This window comes from Zalophus californianus, chromosome 9 (assembly GCF_009762305.2).
Source record: "Zalophus californianus isolate mZalCal1 chromosome 9, mZalCal1.pri.v2, whole genome shotgun sequence".
Taxonomy (NCBI): domain Eukaryota; kingdom Metazoa; phylum Chordata; class Mammalia; order Carnivora; family Otariidae; genus Zalophus; species Zalophus californianus.
Window position 1 is genome coordinate 124783347 of NC_045603.1, and position 13324 is coordinate 124796670.

Sequence of the window (13324 nt, forward strand, 5' to 3'; positions counted from 1 at the left end):
GTCTTCTCTGATTTCTTTCAACATTTTGTAATTTTTAGCACACAGATCCTGTATATGTTTCATGCAGTACGTACCTAAGGATTTCATTTTCTTTGGAGAAATTGTATTTGTACTTTTATTTTTTTAACTTTTTATTTAAATTCTAGTTAGTTAACTTATAGTGTACTATTGGTTTCAGGGGGTAGCAGTTGTATTTTTAATTTTGGTTTCCACATGCACCTTATTAGTATATAGAAGTGTGCCTGATTTTGCATATTGTCCTTATATTTTGAGTTCTGTTGAACTCACTAGTTTTAGGAATTTTTATGTAGATTCCTTGGGATTTTCTACATCTGAAAATAATGGCAATTTTATTTCTTCCTTTCCAGTCTGTGTATATAATTTTTCTTGCCTATTAACTGGCAAGAATTCCAATACTGTGTTGAGTAAGAGTGGTGAGAAAAAATATCCTTGCCTTGTTCCTGATCTTAAGATGAAAACATGTAGTTTTTCACCATCAGATATCATGTTAGCTGTAGGTTTTTGTAAATGCTCTGTATCAAGTTGAGAAAATTCCTTTCTATTCCTAGTTTGCTGAGAGTTTTTATCATGAATGCATGTTGGATCTTGTTAAATCCTTTGCTGCATCAATTGATATGATCATATTATTTTGCTTAGCAAATCATTTTTACAATTTCAAAGTTAGTGAGAATGATTCGAGTGAAATGCCCTGGGACTGATGATGCATACATAAAGTAATATCTAAATAATGCAAAATTAGTAAAAAGATAATGATAAAATTCTCCTAAGTTTGTTATACACTATATTGCTCTTTTTCTAGTGACTATAGCTGCTGATTAGTTGCTGGAATTACCTTTCTCTTAGTATTTTCGTTTTATGCTTCCCAAATATTACCAGACTAAACACACACTCTAAGTTAAATTAGGCTGGGCCTCAAATTAGGATTTTTTAAATGAGTCAGATTGAGTGATGTTACTAAAAACAAACAAGAACAAAACATGCAATTCATGTTACAAAACCCATTACGTTGTTTTTCTAGCATAACATATATATATATATAAAATACCTAAAAGGTTACACATGTTTGAGGTTAGAGAGTAGAAAAATAAATCCAATTTGCTTTTAGAGAAAAAGACAGAGCATGTTCATCTTTAACGTAGGTGAATTTAAAAAAAAAATGAATTCTCGGCTGTAGGGCAATTGAATAATGCAGCTTTGAAAATCACAGCAAGATTTATTCAGAGAAAGGATTATGGCGCTCTAGCCCTGTGTCCTGTGTGGTAGAAAGGAAGCTATCCGAGTGCACCCCCATTTCCTTAAAGCACCAGCTTTAAATGTGTTTATGTTCTGTTCCCTGTGCTTTGGTCGGCTTCCTTCGACTACCTGCTAAAGCTCCAGCTGGCTCCCTGGGGAACAGGAAAATGCCCGAAGTCAGGCCAATCTTTATCTGTAAGGATGGCTTGCCATTCACCATGTGTCCAAGTAGTGACTGTCCAGTCACGGATAGAGATCCTATCTAGAAGACTTCAATAAAACAGCCACAAAATGTCCATTCTCCCAATAACTATTTAGAAATGAACCTGTCTCCACTAAAGGCTTCAAGATGTTTTCTCTTAGATAATAGAACTATTTTTCTTTGTCAGATTTATCTTGGCTTGAGCTTCACTCTGAAGTTGAATTATTGGGGGGAAATAATTTAGGATTCAGTTACCGATTTTTAATTCAGTAGACTCGATCTACATTTCACTGCTTACTATGGGTTTATATTTCCAACACGTCTTTAGCCAAACATTTTCTTTCTCTAAAGAAGTAGCTCTTTTGTAAGAAGGGTTTCCAATTTTAGGGAAGACTAGGTTAGAGTGACATTTGTTCTCGGGTACAGGATGTCATGACAGAACATGACTGAAGGAGGTGCTGATGGATGGGAGTTTGCTGGATGGTAGAATGTGTGTAGTAACAAGGAAGATGATGGATTTATGGTGCTAAACATGTCAAGGTTAAGGGCTGATATTGGTTAGAAAGGGCAGTAGGGAAATTTAAAAATATCAATATAACAAATGAATATTAGTATCTTGGGTATGAAACTATTTCATGATCACAGAATTCTTTCTGATATATCCTGTTATTGTTGAAATATAGAAATATAGAACCAGTAAAGTGGCAAAGTGCTTTTTGGTAAAGGATCCTTCTTTTGTTAATATTCACCTCTGTCTTTCCCCAAAGAGATACATTTATGGTTCCATTTGCTGTAGGGGGAGCAGAAGCAAAGAGCAGTTGCACTATGTTTAAATATTAAAGCGGGGGAATTAGAGCAATTATAACCATTTCCTGCACCAAACAGACACTGAAAGGGGTTTACTCATATAATGTTATATCAATTATTTGACTATGCACTCATATAGTGTATTACTCATAAATATTATTCAAATATAATATGAATTATATAATTCATTCACATAATGTTATGCTTACCTCAAATATTTGAATATTTTAGCCAGGATTGTCTGATGATAATGTTAATTCTCTTTTTTTTTTATTCCGTGTGTATATTCTATGAATTAAGCAATGTGCTCTATTATAGTTTAATCACTCAAACAAGCTATTTGGGTATTGATCGGCTTTGGCCACAGTAATGTTGTATAACAAACCAGCCGAAGTTCAGTGGCTTATCCCTCTAGCATTTATTTTTATCACTGATGGATTGGCAGACTGGTTTGTCTGCCTGTTCTGGGCTACGGGTTGATTGATTTCACAGTTCAGGCTGGGTCCAGATCTGCACTGTGTGAATCCACTTTCTCTTCCATCAGCAGCTACCTAAGACATGAGCTCTTGATGAATCGAGCATGGGAGCATGAGCCGAAAAACACAAAGCCCCTTTAAGACCTCTTCCTACTTCAAAACCGTTAATATTCTGAGACCTCATGCCAGTTACTTGGCCAAGCGTAACATCAAGTGGATAGAAAAGCATACTCTGTCTATTCTAATGTACTGCAAAGAGAGGGGCTAAAGAATCAAGGATCGTCCAACCTACCAGTCGGTCTGTGGCAGCACACACCAACGACTTTTGGGTTCTTGCTTTTGGGTTCCCTGGAGGGAGGGTGTGTGTGCCTTATGACATCAGTATGGTAGCAGTGCAATTGGATAATAAGTGTGTATAATGGTGTCACTGTACCCAAATACAATCGTCATCTTGCCCTTATTAATTTATTAGTAATAGTTAATAAATAAGTGGTGATAAGGTAGTCTGAACTTTTAAAAATAACATTTAATTTTTAAAGCTGATGCATTCATAGACTAAAGCCCAACAATACCAGTTTCTGGTATACAAACCTCCAACTCTTTGCTGCCCTTGCTGCCTCCAGCCCAGACTGTGGCCATGTCTTCTCTCCTGGTCTCGTCTCCTCCAGTCCCATACCCTTCCATGTAATGCTACTACCAGATACATTTTTAGATCACAATTGTTTAGAAAGTGCATTCTGACCCTATCACTCTTCTAATCAAAAACCTTTCAGGTCAATCCCCATTATCCACAGAATAAAATCTCAAGGTCAGTTCTATGATCTGACAGATGAGGCCCTCTGCAGAACAGCCGATCCTGTTTCCCAATCTTCTTGCCCTTCACGGACTCTATAGTGTTCACTAACAGAATTATGCTTTCCTATGCATATAATGTAAATTCTTGTCCGCTTGCATCTTTGGTTATGAGGTTCTTTCCGCCTGGAATTGCCAATACCGATCCCATTTCTACATGGTCTTGTTCTGTTTATCCTTAAAGACCGGAATCAAATGTCACTTCTTCCTTGGACATTCTACATCCTCATAGCCTGAAGTAATCTCTCCCTTCCTACAAAACTCACAAGACTTCCCTGCCTCTTTTATGGTACCTGTTTTTTTTTTTTCCCCTAAATTGTATTATTATTATTTACCTACGTCTTATCACTGCTGTTGGACTGCCATTTATCTTTTCCCACCTCAATACTAAATATGTTTCTCTGACTATTAAAACAGTATTTAATGGGGCACCTGGATGGCTCAGTTGGTTAAGTGTCTGACTCTTGGTTTCAGCTCGGGTCGTGGTCTCAGGGTTGTGAGATCGAGCCCCACATCAGGCTCTGCACTCATGGGGATTCTGCTTGTGATTCTCTCTCTTTCCCTCGGCCCCTCACCCCCTGTCGGCTCTCTCTAAAATGAATAAATCTTTAAAAAAATTTTTTTGAAGAAAAAACCCCGAATATTTAGTAAATAAATACGTTTGTCAATTTATTAGTAACCTGAGTCATTGTTCTTCCCGGATCTGCCCGTCAATCAGGTTAAGTGGTTTTCTTAAGTAACAATCAGTCCACACTGGATATATAAGCAGTGCAAACTCCAGTTCTTTTTTTTAGGCTGCAGGCTTATTTCATGTGAGCAGAGTCATTAGCAATATGTGGTTCAGCACTGGGCATTGCTTTGGTTTCAGAATAATTTTGTCCTATATACCATCTATGGATTTATCAGGGACTGGGCCTTTGGAAACTTTTCAACTCCAGGAAAAGTCTGACTGTGCAAATAATCTATTGTTTTATCTGACCTTGAAGCTATGGACAGGGCAGCCTGACCTACTAAATAATGCATCTATACTGAAAACCACACGGCAAGTTTGATACCCTTTGCCTGTGAGGAGGGCCATCCTTGTTTCCATTTCCTGCCAAGCTCCAGGGCCAAAATTCTTAGCGCCCCCTAATGTTGCAAGCAATCTTTCCACCCTTAACAGATAAATACAATGAGACAAATAAAGGCCAATGTCAGTGAGATTTAATTTTGGAATTAATAATGATCTATATTTGTGCAGAATGTAAGCTTTATGAACATTACTTTGAGCACCTACTTAATCCCTATTCCTACTAGGGTTATTTTGAATTTAGTTCATGCTAACGGTTTCAAAATCGTCATTAAGTTTGTCTTCCTTTTATGCTCTTCTCACATCATTTCTGAAGTATTGCCTCGGACTGTGAAATGAACAAAACTATGTCCTCTGTTCTGAGGATTTTGTTCCATATTTTTTTTATAGTTGACCATTCTGTCATCATGAGAGTTTATCTCTCTTTTCTATTTTTATTATGAATCTCAAAATTTTTATATCAAAGTAGAATTTTTTTTTTCACCAGTAAAGTTCTTTTTCAGCTTCCCTTTCTTTTTGGAAAAAAAGTCAAATATAGAGTGTGTTTTAATATAAATTGGACTGTAGTATTACATGTGTGTAGTGTTAAATGCCCCTCAGCCTCTTTCTAAAAGGTTATTTACATAAAAGATTTGTTGGGAGCCAATTATCTTGGAGTGTTGGGTAAATTCTTCATAAATTCAGTTTTCAATCTGATAGTGTTCATAAAAGCAGAACCTAAAAGTAAAATATCTTCATGGTTTCCACAGGTTTTGTTATGCAAAACACTTTTATTTTGTAAACTAGGTTTTTCAAAGATAGAAAAAGCTTCAATAAATCCCATCAACAGAGGCGCCTGGGTGGCTCAGTCGGTTAAGCGACTGCCTTCGGCTCAGGTCATGATCCCAGGGTCCTGGGATGGAGCCCCGCATCGGGCTCCCTGCTCCGCGGGGAGCCTGCTTCTCCCTCGCCCACTCCCCCTGCTTGTGTTCCTGCTGTCGCTATCTCTCTCTGTGTCAAATAAATAAATAAAATCTTTTTTAAAAAATCCCATCAACAGTTCTAAAAATGCATGTAAAACTAAATACGGCTCCCCACTTTTCTAGGTGACTAGAAGGTGGACTGAAGGGGGACTCACAGGAGCAGAAAGGAAATAAGTGACAAAAAAGCTAATGCAAGTGGGAGCAACACTCACACAAACCCACTGAAGCCCGGTGCACCAACTGATAGCATTCTTTGTGCAAGTGTTACCAAAATAGAAACTATGTGATTGTTTAAAACCCTCCATGTAAAATTTAAGATCTATTCTCTTTGGTTTGCCTAGTGATGTGTCTTTGTTTTAACGCAGGGCCTGGGCAAGGATGTGGTGGTTATCTGACAGGTTCAAATAATACCTTTGCCTCTCCTGATTCTGACTCCAATGGAAGATATGACAAGAACTTAAACTGCATCTGGTTCATCACTGCACCTGTAAACAAACTAATTAAACTTACCTTCAGTACATTTGCTCTGGAGGCACAAAGTATTTTGCAAAGATGCATCTATGATTATGTAAAGGTAAGGCTATCCTATTTCCTAACGGAGTCTTCTAACCGAGACTTTAATGTGATGTGTTCCAGTTTATGCCATTCAGGGAGTCATGAAAATTTTGAGTACTGCTAATTTTTAAAATGACATAATCTTCAAGGATATAATATTTATCATTACAGATTCTCTGTCTTCATATCAAGTTAATCTTTAATATGGGTGACTCAGAAATGTCATGTGGCTTCTAACATTAGCTTTAAGATTCCCTGTTCATCCATGCTTTGTCAAGAGATGATCTATGGAAAGATGGGTTGTATGGAAAGAGATACTTGAAAGACCTCTGGCAAATCCTAAAATGAAGTTTGTATATTTACTTTCCATATTACCTGTAGATGTAGACAATAACTTAATTCTGAAGTCCCATTAAAAGGAGCTCAAGAAACTTTTCCATTCAATTTTTAATGATTCAGTAATATTAAGTTATTGTACCTATAAGGCTGTATGAATTCAAAGTTGTTTTTTTCTTTTATTTAAATAATCTCTATACCCAGTGTGGGGTTTGAACCCACGACCCTGAGATCAAGAGTTGCATGCTGCTCCAACTGAGCCAGCCAGATGCCCCTGAATTCATATTAAACCTTCCAAGTAGTATCAGCCAATATATACTACTACACTTTGGGGGGGGGTGGACAACCAGCATGGCAAGATTTGTGCCCATGAGGAGCTTAAATCTGATTGTAAAAGTATGGTTGATGTATGCAAATCAACAATAAACAGTTCAGGATAGTCAGTATTGAAGTGCCAGCTAATGCATTGGATAGAGGCTCAAAGCAATGTGCAAATTTAAAAGGGAGGAAAGTTCATGATGATCTGGCATGAAGAAGAAAGGCTTCACAGAGTGAAGGAGAACTTATTCAAGTCAGGAGAGAAGGCATTCCAGGCAAGGGTGCAGATCAAAAGATGGGAGGTACAGAAGTTGGCATATGAATGTTCTTGAAAGAGTGAAGGGACTGACTTTACTGGAGCAGAATATTCCAAAAAGTAGCAAGAAATAAATTGCCTAATATTATTGGTGGAGAAATACTCAGATCACAAAGAATGTTGAAACGTCAAATGAGAAAGAAAGAAAGAAAGAAAGAAAGAAAGAAAGAAAGAAAGAAAGAAAGAAAGAAAGAAAGAAGGAAGGAAGGAAGGAAGGAAGGAAGGAAGGAAGGAAGGAAGGAAGGAAGGAAGGAAGGAAGGAAGGAAGGAAGGAAGGAAGGAAAGGAAGGAAGAAAGAAAGAAAAAGAAAAGAAAGAAAAAGAAAGAAAGAAAGAAAAAAAAGAAAGAAAGAAAAAGTCAAATTAATGAATTCAGTTTTTATGCAGTTGACAATAAGGAGGAGTTGAAGGTTTTCCAATGAGTGATATGATCAGGGCAGTATTTAAAGAAGACTAATATGGAATCAGCATTGCAGGTGGGTGGTGAGCAGAAAGTCTGGAGGCAGGACCCCAGGAAGAGGTTACTTTTATTTATTTATTTATTTTAAAGATTTTATTTATTTATTTGAGAGAGAGAGAGAATGAGAGACAGAGAGCACGAGAGTGAAGAGGGTCAGAGGGAGAAGCAGACTCCCTGCTGAGCAGGGAGCCCGATGCGGGACTCGATCCCAGGACTCCAGGATCGTGACCTGAGCCGAAGGCAGTTGCTTAACCAACTGAGCCACCCAGGCGCCCCGAGGAAGAGGTTACTTTTACATAAGGAGGGTACAAAGATAGAGATGGTAAGCCTAGTGCAAGACTAACTTTTAAGTTTAAAAAAGTGTTTTAAATTTTAAAGAAATTATTTTTTTTTAAAAAAGGGAATGAAAAGTCATAGATGCACCAAGCACTTAATTGTATACTGTCATAAGCTCCAAGCCCAGGAGACCAGGAGAATGTCAGTACTGTTAGGAGGAGACCATGCTTTGGAAGGTGGGGGCTCAGTTTGGGGGACAGCAGGGCAGACAGGTGGGCGGAGGATGGATCAGGGCTCCCATAGCAGCATGAACAGGAGGAGACTGCAAAGGAGCACTTCTGCAGTCAGTTTTCTTGCAGGAATGCAGCACGGAGGTAGAAAGCCAGGCTTCCTTGCCACTTGGGCAAAGGTCAAGGTTTGCCGTGAGGCAGTCAGAGAGGACAAAAGATGCAGGGTGAGAATCAGACAAGTCGTGGAAAAAACACAAAAGCCAGGCATAGTGGAGGATCCCTAAAGTCAAGGGAGAAGAGTCTCTCACCAAGGATGGGTGGTTAGTGTTACCAAATTATAAATTAGAGGCCAAGAAAGGTGAAGATGAAGGAAAAACTCATCAGATTGGATGACAACCGTTTTCAACTAAAGTATTGACACAGAAGCCAGATCAGAGGGAGTTCCTGGAAGATTGGACATAACGAGGGATTTCGGTTCAGGTTGAATTCTTTTCTAAAATGACACGAAATAGAGCAGTAGCAAAGCTGATATTCCAGACTGTGTGAGAGCTGCCTCGGTTTTACAAGAGGGTCGTAAGCTCTAGAGGCTGGTAATATGGACTCTAGCCCAGTGTTGCCACCAGACAAATTTCCTCACCACCCCAATTCTTTCTCATTTCATCTAAAAAAAGACAAACGAAAAAAATCACATACTCGTACCTACTTTGCAGGGCTGTTTTGTGGTTAAAGATCATGTATGCCTGAGTGTTCAGCACTGGGCCTGAAATGCAATTTAAAAACAAATCCATTTCCCCACCCCCCACCCTTGTGTAATGCCAGATGGGCAGGCTGGCTATAGGATCACTTTTTCTTAAAACATTAAAAAGAATTGATTTACAGATAAATGATCATAAAAGTAAATTCATGCCGGATGTTTTGGGTGTGGTCCTGCTAGGAGGAAGGTTGATTGATATTCTCATCCTTTTCTGAGTGTGATTTGATACTGTTATTAAAGCAACTAGCAATTTTCTGAATTTCTTCAAGTCATTTGGGACAAAAATAGCAATATCAAAAAGAAGGAGTTATTATCTAGCTTAAATATAAAATGCCTCACCCCTCCTTTCTAAAGAAATTCTGTTCAGATCTACTCTTGTTTTCCTTCTTGGGAAAGCAGTTTCTCTATACTGGCAACTTCTCCAGCTTTTAACAAACTGGCAGATCAAAGAACTGTCCTTGGAATGCGAAGCCTGGGGATACCTGTATTAAAGCGATTCTCTGTGATAAATGGGACATTTGATTCCTCATAGAGTGTTTCTTAGGTATTATAATCAAGTCACTTTTTAGAAAAGCTAATTTAATTCAATTCTGTAGGTCATTATACAGGTGAAAACATGGCAATACCATCATTCATTCATAATTATATCTCTTATTTTTGAAAGGGTTGACCTGAAAAGTTACTACGATAACTGCAGTACATCATGATTGTGTGTTTTTGCTGAGTGTTTCTGTTGAAATGAACATCACATCCACTCCATAAAGAGTCACGTGGTATGATGATGTGCCAGGCACCCCACAGGATAGATACAGAGGGTTAAAGATAGGGTTCCCCAAGTTGCTGTCAGCAAAGTGGAGGAAGCCAACACATAAGCATATAAATTATTGTACAACAGACAAAAACAATAAATATGAACAAGGAACAAAAGTAGAGAAGTAGGTATAATTGAGTCATTTGGGGGTTCAGGAAAGGCTTTGTCCATGGCTTGGCTGAGCTGGATTGTGGAGGAACATTGCAGAAGCGCACTTCCTGCTGGGGGGCCGCCAGAGAGAAAGAGGGAAGGATGAACTTGCAGCTCTACATTGTATGCCTGGCTTCTTGACCCACCAATCTGCCAGCCGTAAAGTCAGTTTTCTTGTGGTGAGCAGTGAGAGAAATGGCAGAACGGGCTCAGGGCTGTGCCCCTAACTGACGTTCCTCTGCTGGGAAATATGGAACTAGTGGAAAGGAAATGGCTCCTTCCTAACATTTCTCAGCATCTTCCCAACCTAATCCGTGCCCACTTGAATAGCCAGTATTTTATGGTGCTTCCTTGACTATCTGAAGTGAAGGTCATCTATGCTACAGCCTACCCTCATACGTAGCTTCAAAAATGTAATATAATGTACTAAATGCAATGAAAAGGGGGAATAAAGGGAGAGTATATGAAATAGTGCAGACCTAAATAAATAAGTGATCTGCTACAACTGTATTATGATACAATAGTCAGATTCCTCTAGGTGGGATCGTGGCAAAGCCAAAAGTATCAATTTAAACTAATATGGATAGGCTGTATTTGCAACTTAAATGCCAGTAACCTCAACATCTGCAATATGAACTTCCAAAATAGTGAAAAAACGAAAAAAATAGTTCTAAACAAAACAAAGTCCAGTCTTCCTTCCACTCACACAGTAACTGCATTCTCGGAAATGTGGTGCCTCTTAAAACTATGCAAAATGTTTTTGTGTTCTAGAGAGAATGGATTTAGGTTCTGGGATCCCACGACAATGAACACTTTTATTACACAAATGTCTGGTTGGACACTGAAAAGTTACATGGGACAGAATAAATCTTCACTTTGCAGAACTGTCCTGTGAATTGCAGGATAGGATCTGCAGTGTGGCTTCTACACGCTAAATGCCAGGTATAGCCCCCAAATTATTGTGGTGACCCAAAAAACACGACATGCTTGCAAAACGCTCTCTGGGAGGTGACCCTGCCCCCTTTGGGGACCTCTGTCTTAACCCACTGGGCTTAACCGTTCAGTCTGTGGGCCAGTCAGTGTTAGGAGAAGATCTGCACTCTATCAAGGCATTGGGTTCCATGAGCTAGTCCCTACCATTCGTTCGTTCATTCATTCATTCAATGTTTATATGAATACCTCCTATATTCCAGACACTGGTCTAGGCACTGGAAAAGAAGAGATGAGAGAAATCAATCAATTAATTAATTAATTAATAATATATAAAACCTCCTGTATTTACAGACCTGATTCTAATCACTGCTTCTCATGACCCTTCCGGAGACCACTGGGACCAACAGGACATTTTTCCCCATAAGATTCTGAAATGGGTCAGAGTTCAACCCCAAATCTGAAAAACCACTGTCTGTTCTCTTTCCCATCCCAAATTACACACCGGCACGTCCGGCAGACCCTAACCAAGCCTCCTCAATAAAGTCAAAGAATTCATGGCGATACTCTAAAATGCAGCATAGGGATGCTCCAAATAAGAGTATAAAAATCCTGCTGTTGTCAAATTCCCAAGGAAATAGTAAAAGATAAAGTCCTGAGAGAATTAATGTCTAAAATGATTAAGTTAAATTTGAAAAGAATTCAAGTCACCAATATTGCCCTTATTGCCTTAATGCCCTTTTGCATTAAAAGTTCAGAGAAAGTAAAATCCCAACATGGCCTTCCCCACTTTCTCCTGCAAATTAACAGCTGGATAAAGTGCAGGATCTGGCAGTAGTCGTTTTCAGAGGCTTTCTCCCCCCAACTCATGTAAGCAATTCCTTCAGGATCTTAAGTAGATTCTAATATGCTCCCCATCTCCAGCATTGCACAGTGTGTCTCCTGCAGCACACCCTGGAGCTACCCTCCTTCATGGAGGTCTAGCATCATCAGGGGATGGGAGAGCAGGTGGAGAAATACTGGCTTTGGCTGCACGGGAGTCTGGGAGCCGGTGTCAGTGGTCCAGAGGCCACCAGCTGTCTAGTTCAGCTCAATGACGAGAAATCGTCCCATGGCGGTGAATGAACTCTTGCAAACAGCAGCGGGAGGCCAGGCACTATGTAACTTCTGTCCATCACATTTACTCGTTACCTATTCAGAACCCAAATCAGGCCCTAGAACTTCTACAGAAGACGCAAAGTCTTTCTCCTGAGACGTGAGGAACTTCACGGTCGTGTCCCGGGGTGCTTGCTCTGTCCCACCTGCATCCTGTCGCCCTAATGCCAGGCACCCCAAGTGAGTTGTGGAGACTCTCACATGCCTCTTACACTCTACTGAAGCCGTCCACACCATGTTCTGTAGGTTGGGATGCCCCTCTTCCTCTTCAGGTCTGGGAGGTCTCTACCTACTTTTAAACGCCTCTTCAAATGCCTGCCTGAGGTCTTTCCTGACTCCATCATCTGGGTTCTCTTATTACATTTAAATCCTTCACTATAGTACTCACTTTTTAAAATTTTATATATAAATGACACACACACAAATATATATATGTATATTTAATGTATGGATCCCTCTCACCAATTAGTGCCAAGGAGTGTCTTGCATGTACGGAAAGTGCCTGATACATCCTTGTATACGCAGGACCTAGCACAGAGGCAGAGAATAAAAATAAATAAGTAAAAATAAAAATGCTTGCCAGTATGAATCTGATGATACAGGTGGCAGCCATTATCATAATGTTTTAACTTGTTTACCAAAGAAGGGATATTACCTAAAACTTGGCAAATCCTCTCTTCTATAAAATGAAGGGGATGAGATTATCCAACTCTGTGGAGTCTCTTCTGGCTCCAAAGTTACTCAAATCCCTTGTAAGCAGGAGAGACAGTGCCACCTAGTGGTAAGTTGAATTTTCTGTTTATTTTTGAAATGTCTATTTCTATTTTATACATTCCTAGCCATTTTAGAATAATGTCAGTGGTCATGGCTATTTTGAAGTTTATAACACACCATAGTTCTGTTATAAATTCGTTGTTTGGGTCTACGCACACATACTTGTTTTAGAAATACCGTGAAGATGACTCAGCTGGAGAAATCTGTGTTCTGGTAATATGCTTGAAAGAAATTCAGGTGTCCACTATTTTGACAGGTAGCTGTGGAAGGTTCCTGTGGCTGGGAGTTTTTCTGGGTGCTGATGACACCACAGTGAATAATCAGTCTTCCCACCCAGGGGACTTACATTTTTATTGGGAGAGAGACAAGAAAAAGTAAATAAGCAACAAATGAGATGTGTTTTGATTGTAGTAAGAAAATAGATGTTGGAGTTCCTGCAATGTACCATAGGGTTGGGCTCTCTGAGGAGGTGACATTTGAGCTGAGACGAGGGGGAGTGGCCCGTTCAAGAGCTGGGGAGAGAGAAATTGCTCCCTTGCAGGAGGAATAGCCAGTGCAGGGGCCTGGCGGGGACAGTCCCCGCAGGACGAGGTATGGGAGGAAGGCAGTGGGGGGGGGGGGGTCTGGGGAGAGGCCCC

At 39.6% G+C, this 13324-nt stretch overlaps 1 protein-coding gene across 1 annotated transcript in view; it reads left to right on the top strand.

Moving 5' to 3' along the window:
- Positions 1–13324, top strand: part of CUBN (cubilin) — a 265132-nt gene that overhangs the window by 237704 nt on the left and 14104 nt on the right. Inside the window, exon 60 of the mRNA XM_027595548.2 lies at positions 5988–6196. Coding sequence (XP_027451349.2) covers positions 5988–6196 — 209 coding nt within the window. The remainder of the gene's footprint in view (positions 1–5987; positions 6197–13324) is intronic.